Source organism: Gouania willdenowi, chromosome 16 (genome assembly GCF_900634775.1).
Source record: "Gouania willdenowi chromosome 16, fGouWil2.1, whole genome shotgun sequence".
Taxonomy (NCBI): domain Eukaryota; kingdom Metazoa; phylum Chordata; class Actinopteri; order Blenniiformes; family Gobiesocidae; genus Gouania; species Gouania willdenowi.
The window spans coordinates 4,693,298-4,714,089 of NC_041059.1; the positions used below are offsets into that span (position 1 = coordinate 4,693,298).

Below are 20,792 nucleotides of genomic sequence, written 5' to 3' on the forward strand. Positions count from 1 at the left end.
CTCTGAACCTGGTTCTAACGGAGATTTCTTCCTGTTAAAAGGGAGTTGTTTCTTGTTGGGTTCTTTACTTACTATAGACTATATTTTGTTAAGCGCACTGAGATGACTTTGTTGTAATTTGCGCTATATCAATAAAGTTGAGTTGAGATGCTAACAACCAACAGTTGTTGATGCTTGGGGCAGGGGTCACCAACACGGTGCCCGTGGGCCCCAAGTCGCCCGTATGAACCCTGTGAGGTGCCCGCAGACCCGTTCTAACAGCAGCACACCAGTTAACTCCATCTATAATCTGATTTATCAGGCTTCAAACTCACTAATATACATTCAGATGACAGATGTAGTCACAGCCTTACTAGAGTTAAATCCTGATGTTGCACCTGATAAATTAACCATCTTTACATGTTTATTTTCCCTGAAACTAAAAGGCAAATGCATTCAAATATCGCAAATAGGATTTTAATTAAAGATGCAGCAGATTTGGAATTTAGAATGTGATGTTTTTACCAGAATATTTAATAAAATGAAAGAAGACAGTGGAGTTTAGTAAAATCTTACAAAGTTGTTCCATTGTAAGAACACGTTTTGGTTGGTAAAAGTAGTAAAACAGGATCATGATTATTCCCTATGAAAGGTTTCAGAAGTGGTTGTTTGAAATTGAAACAACAACATAAATTAAGAGAAATAAAATGTTACATGTTGAAACTTAAGTATTTTCTAACTTTTTACATGGATGCTAAGTCTCTTTCATTGACTATGTTTACATGCAGCCAATAACCCGTTCATAACCAGAATATTAGCAATAACCCGGTGGCGCACGCTCATGTAAACACTGTCAAAAACCGGAATGTGACCCCTGGGTTACTCCTTTTCTATCTCGGGATATCCTCAATGAAAGGAACATTAATTTGTGTCCTGCCCATGTTCTATTGGCAAGGAATCTTGGTCTTTTGAGTAAGTTATTGTGTGCGACACACAAACAAGAAGCAGAGCTAATGGCGTCAAGACGTTCTTCGTACGTCCAAGACTTTCTCCGTGCGTCGCGTTTTAGATGAAGATATTACAAATTCTATGTATGCAGGAGTAACTATTGACGTTAACCTAGATATTGACTGCATCTAAATGTAGTCAATATCTTTCCCTCTAATTAAATTGAAACTAATTATGGTAGTATTTCTGTGTTTATCAAACTGCTAGCCCTTCGGATTATTCAGTAACTTTGAAGTAGCTCACTGTTTCAAAAAGGTTGGTGACCCCTGCTTGGAGTGTCTGCGAGTTGCTGTGTATACGTTAGCCTTAAAGTGGTAGAAATCCACTATTAAAGCAGATTTCTGAGCTGCCTTGAACGCAGCATTACGTGTTTCTGCCAGCTCGCTTCTTGATTGGCTACATTATGTTCCACGTCACCAATCACTGAGGCTGTGTTCAAACTGGCACACTAACGTACTGTAAACTACAAACTCAATGAGTATATACTGTCTATTATATACGTATAAATATGATTAGGATGATGAGCGTTCCCACTGAAGTATACTTCCAAGTTTCCCAAGACGCATTTGGAACCTACAAGGACGAAAAATGCTGATTCTCCACCTTTGGAAGTTCTAAAAACATTTTAAGTGCGAAAATGACCAAAGAGAATATTAACATGTGCTCATTTCATCCATAAAACTAATTTCGGAGATTTTCGGAGACCCACCATTGTGCTACTGACACAACTTCCTGTTAACTTCAAAACAAGAGCCTTATTTATAAAAGCGTTCTAAAGCTGATGGAAAACAAAAAGAAATGCTTTTATTATGAAAAGGGGATGTTTGATTTTTAGCTTGAAGCCGATCCCAGGACAATTTTACGTTTAGTATGACTAGTGTGCCCACCGTGCATACTTAAAAAATGTCCCCATATAGTATACATCTGAGTATGTATTGCATACTCAATCTTTTCATGCTATCTAATGTGAACACACTAAACACTCATTTTGACGTCACACGTAGTATGAGTAGTATGACATTTACAACACAGCCTGAGTCATGAGTTGTCCTTAAGAGGGAGTTTTTTCTTCCCACTGTTGCTAAATACTTGTTCATGTGGATCTTGTTGGGTTCTTTCTTTCTTTCTTACTATTCAAGGAAGTCCAAACAGAACAACCCACTACGCTAATGGAACCACGTGCTAGCTAGCTGCTACGTTAAACCATCCACAAAGCAGTATTCCTCCCCCTTCCATTGTTACCCAGAGTCACAAATGATGTTATTTTGGTGAAATTCGCTAACTGTGACAACGACATTAGCAACGTGACCTCGATCCAGCGTTTGCTTTGCCTTCAGGCCCAAAACAGTTCAACAAGAGCAGCCACTGCTGAGTATCTATGTCGCCTCATTTTTAGAATGAATGCAATTACAGGAGTGACATGGTTTTACGTCCTTAAACATGCAGTAGCACCAACGACACATGCATTAATCATGTGTTTGGTTGGCGTTGAGTCAACAGTGACCCGTGTAAGTCAGTTTAAAGCAGTCTTTGGTTTACATTAGGTTTCATAGAGCAGTGGTTCTCAACCATCTATAAGGGCGAATAAAGGGGAGAGATTTTTGGGGTCTATCCATTAATTCAGCAAAATGATGGTCCATTGTTCTATGAATCTGTGATAACCACATTTACTTATTCATCTGAATAATATCCACTGTTATCCAGGAAGTTTAGTATTAATTGTGCCATAGTATGTAGTCATCTTAAAGATTTAAATCCTTGTTTTAATCAGAAATAAAATGGGTTAAAAAGTGACCAAAAATGGTGGAAAAGGTGGTGAAATGGGATTTTACTGGTTTAATTAGTTAAAAGTTGCAAGTAAGAGTGCCTGAAAATAGACAGAAAAAGTGGTAAAAAGGGTTCAAAGTGTCAGTATTGGAACAATTAGTTTAAACTGGCAAATAATGGGCATGACAAATCGTGAATGTGGTTAAATTGGCAAAAATAGGCGTGAAATATAGTGAAAAGAGGTTAAAAGTGACAATAATGGGTCAACATATGTGACATTAGGTGGAAAAAGTGGCGGGAATGGTTTATAAGTGCTGAAAATGTCTTGAAAGTGGGAAAAAATGTGCAGAAAAGGCATTGGAATTTAATTGAGAAGTGGCAGAAATGGAAGAAATATAGCAAAAATGCAATATAAGGAGCAAAAATATGGCAAGAAAAAGTGATGAAAATAGGTTAAAATATGACAAATTTGGTGTAATTGCAGAAAAATGGTAAAAAATAAGCAAAAATGGGCTCAAATTGTTAAAAATATTCTCATATATCATGACCCCAAGCTTGAGAACGCCCGTTATAGAGAAACATTTCCACTCAGGTGATCATTTCATTGGCATAATCAACCTTTAACGGATTTGTTTGTCAATTGAACACGTTTAATGTCACTGCCTTGGCTTTGACTTTAATGTCCATCTGAATAATAAATATGGAGCAGTGAATCCAATTTGGAATTCATTACCGGGGACGTCACATCAGATGAACGCTGACATATCGTATACTTCTCCTCCTCCTTTATGGCACCCAGCAGATAAATGAAATTATCACCAAACGTCAATCACGACCTTATCTGCGACGGTGACTTTTTAAGCAATGGAAAATGTTTCAATGAATACAGAACCAAGAACATACAGAGGAGAGAAGATATCACCTTCAAACGGCATAAATATTGCATCTATTTCAGCGTTTCTGTCTAAGACTTGAAAGCACGACTGGTTTCCAAGCCTCAGGTTGACCTCAGCACTTAGCGCACACTCTCCACAGCCTCGGGGAAAGAAGTTTGTAATGAATGGAAAAGCAGGCCAACCAACGCTACTATCCAGGCTGTTTTTTATTGATCCTTAAAACTCCTGTTTCACAAAGACCACCCCACCCCCCTCTCCCACCCTCAAACTCCCATTTATGTTGACCACAAAAAAAAAAAAAAAAAATGGGACAATATAAACAACCAATAAATAAGAATCTGCGTGATTAAGGCGGTTCTACGTCTCCAATAGAACACAACAGTGTGGACATGTTGGAGTTTTACAGCTTCATACAGTACAAGCAGTGGGTTTGTTTTTCCAGAACAGCACATCTAAAAAAAAAAAAAAAAGGCAGCACTTTATTACCAAAGTGAACCATTTTTTAAAAGTCTTGATGATAATACCATTAGGGCTGGGCGATATATCAAAACTCGAGATATATCGAATTTTCTTTTTTGGCTTTCTTTTTTATCGATCTATATATATATATAGATCGAAATATAGATATTGATATATCTATCGATATATAAATAAGCTATATTTAGCTTATTTTGTTTTAAAATGCTAGTTTTAGGAATCGCTGCTTTCCAGGGTTGGAGTCAATTCTAATTGTAATTGCATAATTGATAATTTATTACAATCATAGCGTAAATCTAATTTTAAAAAAAATATGTTGCTGTTATAATCATAATTAAATTGTAATTGAGTTTAGATAAATGACTTTGTAATTGTAATTGCCAAGATAAGTCTATAAAAATGGTCAATTGTAATTTAAAGCAAAACTGAGGAATCACGTTACAGTTCTATATGTACAGTTCTACACTTGTGTAGTTAACAATTATTAAAATATGTTTCATATCAAGCTTTCCCCACATTTCATCATTTAAAAGAAAACATGAAAACCTATATTTTCATTGATTAGGAATCAATAGATGGGAAAGAAATGAGATGATATTTATTTATTTTTAGTGTATTTTACAGCTGATTTAAGAGCCGTTATCATATGAGATGCTAACAGAAAGCTAACACAAGAGGAAGGTTAACTTTTATTAGGTAATTTATTTCAGGCTCAGTAATTGTGATTAATTGTAATTGAACTTTAGGAATTTAGAACATAATTGCAGGGGATAAAAAAAAGATAAAAATGCTGCTCACTGTCATCGTAACTGAAATGTAATCGAACATGGATAATTGAAGACGTAATTGTAACTTAAAAATGTAACTGACCCCAACCCTGACATCCACACTAAAGAACTCACTCACACGTGCTGTCTCTTATAGTAGTCTGGTCTGTTTGGGGAAGAATTGTTCCATTTTATTTGTCTACAAGCATGAAATTTGGCATACTTGCAGTTTTTGACCCCTTGAATTCAAATCTGGCAGGAGTCGGAGCCAATTCTCACTTGGGGGTCACCATATTGGACAATTCAAAATGACGGCCTCCAAAAAAACAGTTTTCCTGTCACTAGCCAAACCAAAAGCCACATAATTAAAATTAAAAACACATTTCTAAAGGTTTTGGACCTCAGGGATTTTAATATGATGCCTATTTGATAGTAATTTGAAAATCCAATATGGTTACCTGTGAATATTTAACATTAAACATTTACGACCAAAAATGTTGTTATTTTACACTAGACCAGACCACATCAACTGTTTGTTCATAAATATGCCTTTTGTGGCATTTTGCATCATCAAATTTAACCCCAAATTGTATTTTTAGTAAATAATTATCCAGATTTCTATTGTATATCGCCATTCTGAGAAAAAAATATTGAGATGTGAGTTTTAGTCCATATTGCCCAGCCCTAAATACCATTCACAAGAAATGGGAATGAATGGAGAATACAGACTTCTTTCAGATCAGCTGAGCTTATAGTAATACAATGCCAAACAGAATAAGGGGGGAAATGAAACAATAATAAAACAAATAAAATAAAGATTTTTCCTCTCAAGCCTAGACATGAAGGATCAATAAAATCATTTGGATCCCGAAACAGAAAAGGCAGTCGATCTTTATATCAGTTTTTGTCAAATAGTAATAAATAAATACATCTTTTTTTTTTACTGGTGAACTGCCATGGCGTCCTGACGTAGAGGCTACATAGTGTCAAAGCATTGTTCAGAGTGGCATTTAAGAATTTCAGCATTTCTTTGTTACATTCAAGTCCAGGAAATGAGAGAAAAGTGGAAGTAGGCGTCGACGCTCGCCTCCATCTGGGCTCGACCAGTGTGTAGATCCACGTTCTATCCTGTGAGCGCGTGTAGTCGCACAGAAAGGTGCTCACGGGGTGGGTCGGGGGGTAAAACGTGAGGAATGAGCCCTCTTTGTCCACCCTGGACAACAAACTCCTACTTCTGTCTCCGTTTGTGCTCCCTGGTCATGTTTTTTTTAGGGTTCCTCTCAGCAGCTGACGGTGCTCGGCTGCTGTTTGCTCACAAAGTCCGAGATGAAGTCAAACTCGTTCTGGCCCAGAAAAAGTTCCGGAAGCTCCTGGACCCGATCCAAGCCCAGTTCCATAACGAGAGCGGTCAGCACGTCCTCGTCGATCATGTCCGCGTCCATTCCGTTCAGTGCCAGCGCTGGACCCGCCATGTGCTGCATGTTGGCCAGCTGCGCCGGGTTCATGCGATACTGGGCCGCGGTCCCCATATGGTTCCCGCCCATTGGCCCCAGTGGGTGTCCGTGGTACTGCGTGTTTAGTTTCTGCAGCTGCATGCTGGCCATGAGCTGCTGGGACGTCAAGCCTCCGTTCATGTATTGTTGCTGCTGCTGCTGGGGGTGCTGGGAGTGCTGGGGGTGCTGGGAGTGCTGGGCCTGCTGCTGCTGGTGCTGCTGGTGCTGCTGGGGGTGCATGTGATGCTGTTGCTGCTGCTGCTGCTGCTGCTGTCCATTGTACATCATGCTAGCAGAGTTCATCTGGTGGTGACCCATCTGGGCCCCGTTTATCTGTCCGTTCATGGCTCCGCCCACCATGCCTTGCCGCTGCCTCATGGCCGTCTCCATGTTGTTGACCGGGGCCCCGCCGTAGTGCATCATCTGGCCGTTGGGCAGCGCCCTCATGCCCTGCTGGTTGGCGTGCTGCTGGTGACCCGCCTGCAGGCCGCCGTTCATGCCCATCCTGTAGCCGTGGAGACTGGCGCCTGCTGAGCTGTGATTCATGGGCATCATCAGATGATCGGCCATGCCTCCTATAGCTGTCTACGGAGAGGAGACACTGTTAGGACATCCATCATTACGATCTGTATCACAATCACATATTTTTCTGTAATTTTTGTGTGTTTGCTTTTAGGGGCCACACTAAATTAGCCTGAGGACTGCATGTGGCTCCCGGACCAGCAGTTGCCTATGTCTGTTTAAAAGATTTTACTGATCAACATTTTCTGTGTTTTTTCATTAGGTGACAAACCTTTAAACATTACATCACTGTGTTTCAAACCCATGTGATGAAATTACATTTGAGTTTTTTACAAATATCATTCTATATTTTTATGTCTCGTTATTGTCTCTTCAAAAAAAATGTGGATGACGAAAACTATGTTGAACATTTGTAAACAACACAAATGACACTATCTATCTATCTATTAGGGCTGGGACGATACCATTTTGTCCTGATTTGGTTTTAATCCTGATTCTTGGGTGATTTTTATACTGAAATAAATAAAATAAAACCTCCATCAGAAAGGAGGTAAACAACATGTACAAAAAAAAAACTAATGTTTACAGAACTTTTTGAAGTTATTCAACCTGCTCCAAAACAGAAGTCACAATATATTACAGTGTGAGGATTTGTTTGTGTGGAAAGCCTGATTTGTGATTTTATTAACTTCTTACATTCAGAAATGATCAGCGCACATTAGTCGTCGTCATCATCATCTGTCATCAATGTTACACTTGTTATTTACTCTGTAGTGGATCAAACTGTGGCTTTACGTTGGACACACTGTTAAAATAGTTGAACCAACGTGGACATCATTCTGACATCTGTCAGAGTTTCATTTCACAAGCTGCAGCTGACGTGCACATTGCAGCATACAGCTGATCAGCTCCGCAACACAGCACACACAAGGAGTGGACAGCAAGGATAAAATCTAATTAAATGTAACACATTGTGTCCTTTTCTAAAACTGGTAAATTATTAGAACTGCTGATGGTCTGCTGCCGGGTGTCTTATCCTGTCCTGCTCTAGCTTTATGTCGGAATGGTGATGTAATGCTAACGGTAATGTTCGTTGTGTTACGCAATGCGCTACTTGTTTGGAGCAGAGTTTAATACAGCTTTGGTCATGTCTAAATCTGTTCGCCATGGAAACAATGGACATACTTTTGATTTAAACCGTACAGGTTTAATCACGGTTGTTCTATCTATCTATCTATCTATCTATCTATCTATCTATCTATCTATCTATCTATCTAGTATATTCATATCTATCTATCTATCTATCTATCTATCTATCTATCTATCTATCTAGTATATTCATATCTATCTATCTATCTATCTATCTATCTATCTATTCATATCTATCTATCTATCTATCTATCTAGTATATTCATATCTATCTATCTATCTATCTATCTAGTATATTCATATCTATCTATCTATCTATCTATCTATCTATCTATCTATCTATCTAGTATATTCATATCTATCTATCTATCTATCTATCTATCTATCTATCTATCTATCTATCTATCTATCTAGTATATTCATATCTATCTATCTATCTATCTATCTATCTATCTATCAGAGGTGTAAAGAGTACTAATATATCCTAAGTAGATGTACTGTTACTTGATCGCAATTGTACTCAAGTACAAGTAAGTCATGCATTTGATTGACGTCTGGTTATTTCATTTTTTTGTAGTGTCACAATGTCTGTTGATCATTTTAAAACAAAAAATAATAATTCGTTCAGTAATGGTTGGGTGTGGAAGTGTAATTAATTACTTTTTAAACATAGCACCCATAAAAGCAACACAATTACAGTAAAGTGAGAACTTCAATCCATTACTTTTACATTTTCAAACGACTATGATAGATAGATAGATAGATAGATAGATAGATAGATAGATAGATAGTAGAGCTGGGCAATATATCATGATTCAAGATATATCGAGTTTTCTATTTTGACGATATAGAAAATGACAATATCCTCTATATTTTTTACTTGTTTTGATTCATACAATCACACAATACAAGTATTTCATGTTATTCATAGAGCACAGGTAAACAGTGTCCTTTACAATTTTTTCCATATTTCTGAGATAAATAATTTTTAGCTTATTTTTTATTAAAAATACTCATTTTAGGAGTCACTACTTTCTCTACTTCTGTAAAGCCCAGTTTGTCTGAACCAAAAACACAATTCTAGATTCCATTTGTTGACGCAAAATGCCACACATACACATTTATTAACAAACAGCTGCACAATATGTGCCACTTTTGGCTTTTTCTCCTGTAAGGGACAGCACGTGTGAGTGAGTTCTGTAGTGTGGCTTGTTTAGGGGAAGGTCTGAATTTGGACGCACTCATTAATCCATCTAACCGTGTTTTTCATACTGTTCAGAGAAGTAGAGAAAGCAGCGACTCGTAAAACAAGTAGTTTGATACAAAATAAGGTATATAAATATATATATATAGCGATATAGGCCAGTGGTTCTCAAAGTTTTTTAACTCAAGTACCCCCTTTCTTTTATTTAAAAAAAGGTTTTAGTGCCTGGTGACCCCAAAGACATATATATATCTATATATATATATATATATATATATATATATAGATATATATATATATCTATATATATATATATAGTCGAACTACATTCACAAAGTGAAAGTATGAAAATACAGTTGTTTAAGAGTGTGTGTATTTTTAATATAAAAAAAGAGAAAAAGTAATGCAACCCTATTTAAATTCCAGGCGACACCACATGGGGTCCCGACCCCAAGTTTGAAAAACACTGATTTAGTGACTCCTGTATAGATTTATTTCTATAAGTTTTAATGATTTCCAGTCATCTACACGTACCCCCATTTGAGAAACACTAGCTGCATTTCCATTAGCCTTGGAAATGCGCTAAATCTAAATAGAGCAATAAAAGCTGGTAATGGAAACTGGATGAACTGAACCTGAATTTAAACGACTTAAATGTCGCTAAAAAGTTTTGACGCTTTCATGAGGAGGAATTTCGACTGTTTCGATATCGAAATGTGTCGCAAAAGTGCTATGAAAACACTTTTTCTGCTAATACACGTCACAGGACGTGACGTACCTGGTCACATGACCACTTCTCTCCGAGTAAACATGACGCGACACGTGTGTACACAAGAGGAAACCCAGACATTTATTAGCATTAGCAAATTATTAATGCCACATTAGACGTAAAACAACAACGAAATACAGAGTGTCACTTGGAGGTTCTGAGCGTCCGTCTTCCTGCGGCGAAGTCTCGCGGGATGACGAGGCTCCTCCCCAAAACAACGTTCAATGGAAACACGTTCAAAGAGCAATTATACTTTGTCGACATTTAGAAACATCGCTTTTATTTTGCGAAAAAACTGTAATGGAAACCCAGCTACTGATATAGGCGAGATTGTAATTTTCTATATCACCAAAATAGAAATCTCGATATATCTTGAATCTCGATATATATCGGCCAGCCCTACTAGATAGATAGATAGATAGATCTCGTGCCTCCTCGCTGTCTACGGAGAGGAAACACTGTTAGGACCACGAGAACATCCATAATTATTAGGATATGTATCATAAGCACACATTCTCCCTGTAATGGCATCATTCCACCTTAAGGAAAAGCAGTAAAAAACAATAGAAAGCGAACACAGACAGAAACCCTTCCTGGTCTGCTTTGGTCACGTTACGCGTCTGAGCTTCTTTGTGTCAAAGAATGGACGCTCAGGTGGAAATCACAGGTTAACACGCAATGTGTTGGTTTTTTCCACCTGGTGGATTATTTATTCCCACAACGTTGCCCGATGGACAGAATAAAGAGGAGAATCGCGTGCATCGCGTTGTGCGCTGCGTCCATTATTGCGTCCGTGACAGCTGAGCTTTGCGCTCCATCGGTTACATTTTACGCACGTAAAGGTTGCAACAAAGAGCCCTGACATCATGCAACATCTTCACCCAGCAGCTGAATCACCAACCATGAAACACTGCAGTAACAGTAACAGCTGCTCTGATCACATCTCCTGTAAATATGGATCAATATCTGCCTTGGTTTGTTTGTTTGGATCGACTTTAAAAAAAAAAAAAAAAAAAAAAAGGGGGATGCAAACAATGGAGAGCAGGTAAACCAAAGAAATCCTTTAAATAAAGAAAGACATCATACCCGTGTTGGTTTTTTACTAAAGTTGCAGCACTTGGTCCGGGCTGGGGCTGGATAAACGTCCTCCGTGGCTTCCAGCGACTATTCCCGGGTCTGGGGCTTCATGCTCCGCGGACGGTGCGCACAAAGACTGCCGCATCAGATCTTGAAACGACTGCCTATTTTCTGGGTCAACTCAGGGATTATGTACATCTAAAAAGGCTCAGAGGAAGGCAGTGGAGGAGAGGTGGAGCCTCAGTCCTGCCTCTTCTTTGTTCCTATTGGCCCCTACTTAATACATGTGTGCGTTACAGGGGCGTAGAGAGCAAAAGAAAGGAAAGGCCTGTGAGGAGGGCAGGGACACACCAGTTTAATTTAAATACATAGTCTTTGAAAAGATCATTTAGACATCCTGTGTTTGTCTTTGTAACTGCTGCTGCTGAACATAGATAGATAGATAGATAGATAGATAGATAGATAGATAGATAGATAGATAGGTAGGTAGGTAGATAGATAGATAGATAGATAGATAGATAGATAGTTAGGTGGATGGATAGATCGATAGATAGATAGGTGGATGATAGATGGATAGATAGATGGATAGATAGATAGGTCGGTCGTTAGATAGATAAATAGATAGGTAGATAGATATATTGATAGATAGGTTGGTAGTTAGGTAGGTAGGTAGGTAGATAGATAGATAGATAGATAGATAGATAGATAGATAGATAGATAGATAGATAGATAGATCGTTAGATAGATAAATAGATAGGTAGATAGATATATATATATATATATAGATAGGTAGGTAGGTAGGTAGATAGATAGATAGATAGATAGGACACTCATTACATTAACTGTCCACGTTTGACCATCTGATTTCTCTCATATTAAAGCTGAAAATTGTGATTTAGTCATAGTCGTTTGACAAAAATGCATCTTAGTGTTAGTCAAAATGTATTCATCAGGACTATTTTAGTTTTTGAATTAGTTTATGCATTTATTTACAGTTTTATTGATCATGCTGATATGAGATGTTATTAATGTTTGTAAATATACAGATAGATTTGATGTGACCAATGTGTAAGATCACATGATCACATGAGTTCTGATCGGATTTTGTCCCATGTGACGAAATTATAGTTTTGCTTTTATCAGTCTTTTATCAGTCAATATTATGTATTTTTAAATAATTTTCTTTCAGATGTTTTTTTTGTTTAAAAATAGATAAATAAATAGTAATAGTGTAGTTATTGTCACTTAAAAAATGTAGTGGACAAAAATTATAACAAAAATGTATATTCAGTGGGGTGGGAGGTGCATGACGTCATGCCTAAATTATGTGATTGCACATTTTATGTTATATTAGTTTATGTTTTACTCAGGATTTTACCCGTTTTTTTGTTTTTTTAATTAAGCTCATTTGTTGAATTTTGGAATTTTTATTTTTACTTCACTCCATTCACGAATGTGCATTTGTCTACAGGATTCCACATCCCACAATGCAAAAATGTCAAACATTAAAATCATTTAGAGCAGACAAGAACACCTGCTGGCCCGGGGGCCACATGCGGCCCTCAGTCTAATTTTGTGCGGCACCTAAAAGTAAAAACGCACAAAAGAACTCCAAAAACAGAGAAAATGATGGAGAAATACACAAGATGAATACAAAAACACAAGGAAGTTATAAGATAAATATACAAAATGACCACAAAAACACACATAGAGACTCCAAAAAACAACACAAAACAAGAAACTAATGTACTGAATGATACTAAAAGTACACATAATGACACCAAAACATAATGACACCAAAACATAGACAACATTTCTTGAAAAACACATAAAAATAACAGAAAAACAGATGAAACCCATTGTCCTTCTCTATATTAATGCTCAGATTGGTCTTTATTCCAAATGCTAACATAAATTATTGATAATTGTGTCCCTCAGATCAGACAATCACTTTTTTACGGCCCCTAATCTGATGAAAAGTTGCTCGTTCCTGCTCTACAGACATGCAGGGAAGGAATTTACAAATTAACATAATTAACTTTGATTTTAAACATTCTGGTTAATTACAGGTTAACGACAGTAAACCAACCCAGACTAACTCATGCTACTGCGTGTGTTGTAGTGAAGCAATGCATGCTTTCACCTCATTTGCATGTTCACGTGACTCTGTGCACGCATGCTTTGGCTGGATGTGTGTAAACTCATGCCCCCATCGACTGTTCACATGCACACTTCTCTCTATTGCTCACTTCAGTGTAAACGACCTCTTGCGAGCGACTGCAAATGAATGGAAACACTTTTTTGGAGAACAGGCCAATCTATTGTTCAGTGAGCTTGTGTTTAAGTGGGCAGGCGTACGTTGATCATTGTCTGACATTGTCCAGTTACTCTGCGTTCATGTTAATGAGCCACTCCTAGGCGTGTTTATGTGTACTTTTAAAAAAGAAACTCACCCAGCCAGTCCATCAAAAACAACACACGGAATCCACTCAACTTTCTGTTGGATTTTAAGGGTGTGCAAAATGTGTGTGTGCGAAAACATGAAACATAATCTTAAGTATGCAACACAAAGGTCTTCGTACCTAATATTAGCAATGAATGCTACTTAAAGCCCATCCTTATGTAACTCACCAATCACACGGCAACATCGAATGTATTTGCATGACATCGCAATCAAGCATGATTGCGGTGAATGATGTATAATTATGTTATTATAATTAGACACAGAGTTCACTCCTGCTCTGTCTGTTTCACACATTTGTTTTTTAATATAATAACTGCTGGTATACATTCTTTTTCGTCATGGTTTAGTCTGAGCTAACACACCTTGCCTTTAGCCATTTAAGGAATTTATTGTCTTCATTGCAAACATGTTTTTGTGTTTGAGAGACAGAAAGAGCAAAATAGTTCATGGTTAGACATTAAGTCGAAGGTTTCAGACACAATTAAAGTCTTAATTATATGTTTTTACCTTTGTTTTTTAAGCTTTTGTTTGCTTTTGAGTTTAAAATGTTGTGACTCAACATAAAGAGGGACTAAATTATACACATTATGATACACAACTTCTATTTACGTCTTTGATTAGTTACGAAACATGATTAACCCTAGAACATTATTACGAAATTAGAACCAACATCACCCGATATAATCTTACACTTCCACAATAATTGTATAAAAAAGGGGGATATGACCAGATTTAATCTTGAGATGCATTTCTTATTTTTTCAACCCCTGGATGAAAAGTTGAATCCATTTCATAATTGTTTTTTCATCGTGTATTTATTTGCATTAAAGGGATCCTCCACTGTTTTGACAAATGTGGCCTAAAACCTTTGAAATGTACTTATTAGTAGATCTATGCCTAACAAAATGCATTATTTTGCACCATATTCATTTTACTAACTTTTAAAAATAGGACTACTTTACCGTTTTAGAGCCTGTGTTCCGCCATCTTGAAATCAGGTGATTGATGATGTCACACGGCCCCACTGCCTGTAAACGTCCCATTGTTTTCTATTGGAGTGAAACATTCAGGCTGATTTATAAATCATTTAACAGCTTTTTTAGATCATTTAGCAGTTTTTTTAGACAAAATGCCGTTTTATTATTTGTCATTCTACAAGAAAAGCAAAACATTTTTTTTGAAAAACAGAAGCTCTCATAAAAAGTACAAGACACAAGACAGTGTAGATAAATAGTGCAAAAGATTCAGGAAATTAAAATAAAAATGCTACATATAGCGTTTCATAGTATTTTCAGAGTTCAGGACAAGAATAACTGTTTTTTAGTCTGTGCATGAAACCAGGAAAAGTTAAAGATGTCGATGTAAACCTCTTTTACCGAAAGAAGATAAAAACAGTTGTGACCCCAAAAGATATGTGAGCACAGGGGGCGACAGTTCCAACTCTGGGGTTTTGTAGTAGGCGCACTGTTTAAGGGAGAGTAAAGGAGAGCTCTTCTTCTCAGCTTCATTGTCTACTACGTAACCGCAGAGTTGGAACTGTTACTCCGTGCGGTCACAGATCTTTTTTGTTTATATTCTCTTTCCGTAAACAAAAGAGGGAAAATGATCTAAAAAAAAAAGCTGCTAAATGATCTAAAAATCAGGCTGAATATTTCACTCTAATAGAAAACAATGGGATGTTTACAGGCAGTGGGGCCGTGTGACATCATCAATCATGTGATTTCAAGATGGCGGAACACAGGCTCTGAAACGGTAAAGTAGTCCCATTTTTAAAAGTTCATAAAATGAATATGTTGCAAAATAATGTGTTTTTTTAAGGCATAGATCTTCTAAAAAGTACATTTAGGCCACGTTTGTAAAAACAGTGGAGAATCTCTGTAAGGCTTTTTATTTCCTGTTGTCACATTTAATTCCAGCTGTCACTGTAACAATAACATTTACAGTCAAGTGACAGGTTTTGAGTTGATACTTGGCTTCGTCTTCAATGTCATCTGCAGACTTTTAGTCACAACTACTGAAAGTACACAAAGGAAGTGAAGCCAACGTGCACTGCACTGTTTCCAGAGAAGAGTAAATGAGAAACAGAAATGAGTGCCTTGGAAATGTTTACAGCAAATGTATGAAAAAATGCAGCCATTTCTCTAACTTGCATGAAATAAAGTAAATCCTACTAATGCAGAGCTTACAGTAGAAGCTAATTGCAAAACCAAAAGTCAAAGTTGGGCAAGTTTTATCACAGCGGGACCACAAAAATGTGACCGTCAGATCCGAAGGCCAAGATATGAAGATTATGTCAGCATTTAGAATAATGACCACTCTGAACATGAATAAAACGGAAAAAAAACCATGGGTTTGTGTTTTTTTGTTGTCATTTTGTATTTCTTTGTGTTTTTGTTGTTGTGTTACGTGTTTTGGAGTCATTTTTATTGCTATTTTGTATATTTTTCTGACATTCTGTGTGCTTTTGTTGTCATTTTGTATGCTTTTCTCACATTTTGTGTGGTTTTGGAGTCAATTTGTGTTGTAGGAGTCATTTTTTTGTGTATTTGTTATGTTTTCTATACTTTTTCAGTTATTTCTCTGTATATTTATGGTCGTCCTCTGAGTTTTAGGACTCTGTAATTAAGTAAAAGTTGCCATTAAACGCTATCTTATGTGTTTGAAATCATGCTGCAGAATTTGACAGACGAAAAAAAAAACTTTTGCAAGGAGTATGTAATATTGCTGACTTCACAGTGTTATTGTGACTTTTACACCTGTGTTACTTACAGTTTCACTTTGGCGTTTACAGAAAGATCTGTGAGCAAGCGTGATATTTGGCACCTGATGCTCACGAGAGAGCGTGAAGCGGAACGCTGGATGCAAAAAAAAAAAAAAAAAGAATGGTGAACGAGGCTGCTGACGGACTTCAAACTCAATTCATCATCACGCTGCAGCAGAAGAAAGGGCAGCTACACATATACTGTATTAAGGTTTCATTTATTCAGGCAACCTCTTTTTTTTTTACAGGAAAATAACTTTAATCTCCAGACATGTTTCGACTGTAAACTGCCAGTCTCCTTCAGAGGCATCTGCTGATTGCTTTGATGTGTGCTTGACTTCCACGTAATAATTCCAGCAAGTTCATTTTGTCTTCTTTTTGAATAATATGTTATGGTTTAATTATTTTATTCTTGTTTTTTCCCCCAGGAATTTAACTTCAAAGTAAATTTATTTCAAAGGAAATTTATTTCAAAGGACATTTATTTCAAAGGACATTTATTTCAAAGGAAATTTATTTCAAAGGAAATGTATTTCAAAGGAAATGTATTTCAAAGGAAATTTATTTCAAAGGAAATTTCCGAAAAAAAAGTTGTCTAAATAAATCAAACTTTAACGTATTAATCAAAAAGAAGACAAAAGGAACTTGCTGGAATCTCGACACTTTATTTGATGGGTGAATCCAGTGTCTGAATAACAAGCTGTTGAGTTACATTTCTTTAAAAATTCTAATTCACTTAACAGGCTGTCAGGTGATTGGCTGGAGAAGCTCTGCAGCGACTCTACTTTTATTCATTCTGTTTAAGACTTTTAGGGCAAGTATATACAATATATATACAGAGATAGGTCATTTTCCCAATATGTACGCCCACACACTGCATACATTTCCTTTCATTGGCATCATTATGTTTTTTCACACTGGTTCATTTAAAAAAAAAAAAAAAAAGATAAGATGAGACCAGAATATTTGCAATTCCTGAAGAAAATGCTTGTGAGGATGCAGGTGCTGACCCGAGCTGCACTGCATTAGCATTAACTTGGCATTAGCTAAGCCTTATCCTAGCATTAGCTTAACATTAGCAATACGGTTGAAAAAGATCGAAAAGGTGTTGAATTCATGTTGGGTGTGGGATACATATGTATGTGTATTTACGTATATATGCATATGTGTGTATCCATAAAATGAAGAGTCCGTCCTTAAGACTGCTCTACTGTAAAGTGCCTTGAGATACCATTGGTTATGATTTGGCGCTATACAAATAAAGATTGATTGATTGATTGATTGTTGCTTGGCTAATGCTAAGTTAATGATAATGCTAGGTTTTTGATTAGCTAATGCTAGGTTAATGCTATTGCTTGGCTAATGTTAAATTCATGCTAATGTTAGGTAGCGCTAATGCTAGGCTAATGTTATTGCTTGGTTAATGCTAATGCTAGGTTAGTCCTAATGCTACGATAATGCTTAGCTAATGCTAGGTTAACGCTATTGCTTGGCTAATGCTAAATTAATGTAAATGCTAGGTTAATGCTCAGTTAATGCTAGGTTAATGCTTAACTATTGCTAGGTTAATGCTATTGCTTGGCTAATGCTAATGCTAGGTTAGTGCTAATGCTAGGTTAATGTTATTGCTAGGTTAGTGCTAATGTGAAGATAATGCTATTGCTAGGCGAATGCTAATGCTAATGCTAGGTTAATTCTAATGCTAGATTAATGTTAGGCTAATGCTATTGCTAGGTCAATGCCAATGCTAGGCTAATGCTAATGCTAGGTTAATGTTATTGCTAGGTTAGTGCTAATGTGAAGATCATGCTATTGCTAGGCAAATGCTAAAGCTAGGTTAATTCTAATGCTAGATTAATGCTTGGCTAATGCTATTGCTAGGTCAATGCTAATGCTAGGCTAATGCTTAAAGCTAGCTGAAGCTATGATAATGCTAATGCTAGGTTAATACTAATGCTAAGCTAATTCAGTGTGACGCGGGCCAGCACCTGCATCCTCACTTGCGTTTTCTTCAGGGAATGCTAATATTGTAGTTGCTCTTATCGTTGATCAAACTAATGTTGGATAGACATCATAGAAATATTACTAAAGAATGAAAAACATAAATAAGTAAAAATATATTTATCATCAAGAGTCATTTGCCAAATAAAACTTGTGTTCGATAGCTGCTACAATGTTTGTTTGTTTCTTCAATCTGATGTAAACAAGTCTCCATTTGTCACCGGCTGAACAGACTGACTTTGATGTCAGCTACTGTACCTGTACAATAAGTTATAGTAATTATCTCTCAGTGAACGCCCAACCAATCACACAAGTCATCTTTAATCTCTGTCACCATCAACTAATGACCACTGATCTAAAAGCAGCTGACTCAATCCTACCTACGTGACTAATCCTCAGTGCACTGACTCTCTCTCATTGAACTGAGCTTCATCCTCTTCTTGCTCTTTATCAACGCACTACAATATTCCAGGATAATTTACTAGTCTGTAAATACCCTGTCGTGCTGTAATTGCTGGAGCTGTTTAGACAAGCATAAATGGCCGATACATTAAACATGGTTGTGGAAACCTCCCAGAATTCTGTTCTCTAGATCTGAGAGAATCATTCATAATAAGTTTCAGCTTTACAACCTCACAGCCATTGGAATGATAACTGACACAATGGGACAGCTATCGCTATCGCTAACTATATGCGTTGTTGTCTGTACATTTCCCCAGAGATGTGAAACCAAACATCAGTTTGCCACACTCACTCTCCTTCAGTTGGAGTGGGGGAGGGTTGTTATTGTTCTGGTAAATGAGAGTCTCTATAAATACTCCCAAGGCTTCCTCCACCATCTCAACCACCAATCAACAGTGGCCGTTGAGCTGAGCAGCTGAGAGGGCAATAAGCCTGAGTCAAGCCTTCGGTGGAAGCAGTGGTGAGAGAGAACCAGAAGAACTAAAAGAGAGAAAGTGGAGCCACAAGTGTGGCTGAGAGTAGCTATCAGGGGTGGGAGGGTATCGAAGAAACAATAATAATGGAACTTTCCAACTAGTTCTGCAACTGCTTTACGAGAACAAGCACACAGTAGTTTTCTCACATCAGTGGGAGCATTCATGTTTATCCCCACTTGTGTTAGTTCTCACAATATGAAACCAAGACTGAGTCAAAACCAAGACCCAAAAAATCCTTTTCATAAACCATGACAAGGTTGAACAGTTAAAAGTATTCTCTCCCTTTCTGTTATTTTAGTTTTCTTTTGAATATATTTGAGGGACAAAAACAAGATGTCTGCAACTGATTCAAAGCACTACATGCAAAAATCATTTACAAATACCACAACAAATGTACATTTTTGAGCAAAACACTTTTAAAACAAATATATATATAATTATCTAAAAAAATACAAATGCAAATAGCAAAGCACTTTGACAAATGACTGTAACACATTTAGAAATTACTGTTACACTTTTGCAAAAAGTCAAAACAAATTAACAAACATTGAAAAACTTTGTAAAAGCGTTTTGCTATTTGTACTTTTTTTTTTTTAGATCATAATGTATATTTGTTTTAAAAATTGTAAATTTGTTGTGGTATTTGTAAATGTGTTTTGCACTTCTCATAAGTCCAGAATTATTTATTATCTGTAAAAATATGTTTATTTGTCAGGAGAATGAGTTTGAAAATAAGTGTTCAGAGGTATTTCTGACTAAAAATAAGAATGGACTGATGTCTGAGTTTTTGCAGATGTCTGACAAACAAAGCACTGTATTTCCAAGGAGACGGAACAATCAGTGAGCTAACGCTAACCTAAACTTTGATGCTGCAAAACATCCACCTTGGTACTTTACTGTACTTGTGTGTACTTTATTTATTATTGATTTGTATTGTATTATGTTTTTATTGCACTATATTTTGGTTAATATTTCTTATCTTGTATGCTGCTGGTCCAGAGAAACCCATTTTGTTTCTATAGTAACATGAAAATGACAATAAAAAAAACCTTGAACCTTGAACCTAAATGTTTGAATTAAATCATGAATTAATCAGGAACAGTTCCAAGTGCTTCGTCTTATTTTCACATCATTTAAGATAAAGAAAAGCAGATCAGTGCTGCTCTAGGCTGGCCTTGACAAAAAATAGACCAAGTCTGAGTAAAAATGCTCCTGAGTCTGAGAGCTTTCTATAACAAATGTAAAGGTAAAAGGATATCAGAATTACAAAATGTACCATTTCCATAATCAAAGGTGTGCAACAAAACTTTGAAACAGAAGTCATTTTTTTATTTTGAAGAGAACATAAAAGTTGTAATGTGGTGTGGTGTGGTTGCAGCGTTTTATGGGTTTGTGTCTGCAGTGTGATCAAAGTGCTGACAAGTTATATGGACGTGTTTGTGGTTGGACTATTAAACAATAAAAGTTCCAAATGTGGCAGTAAGAATGAGTAACTGTAACCAAACCTTGGCTCTGCTTGA

General features: G+C 36.7%; 1 protein-coding gene across 2 annotated transcripts; it reads right to left on the reverse strand.

Moving 5' to 3' along the window:
* Positions 1-5,769: 5,769 nt before the first annotated feature.
* On the reverse strand, positions 5,770-11,324 carry cited4b (Cbp/p300-interacting transactivator, with Glu/Asp-rich carboxy-terminal domain, 4b). 2 transcript variants are annotated; one of them, XM_028471763.1, is made up of 2 exons: positions 11,118-11,324; positions 5,770-6,968 (listed from the first exon to the last, which is right to left on the reverse strand). In XM_028471763.1, the coding sequence occupies exon 2, from the start codon at positions 6,955-6,957 to the stop codon at positions 6,175-6,177; it is 783 nt and encodes a 260-aa protein (XP_028327564.1). In that variant the 5' UTR covers positions 6,958-6,968; positions 11,118-11,324; the 3' UTR covers positions 5,770-6,174. The 2 variants fall into 2 exon arrangements, with proteins under 2 accessions (XP_028327564.1, XP_028327565.1); XM_028471764.1 differs by having other exon boundaries at positions 5,770-6,972.
* Between the last annotated feature and the right edge of the window lie 9,468 nt (positions 11,325-20,792).

Coding starts and splice junctions, on each gene's coding strand:
- cited4b (XM_028471763.1), bottom strand. CDS start 6,957: ATGGCCGATCATCTGATGATGCCCATGAATCACAGCTCAGCAGGCGCC.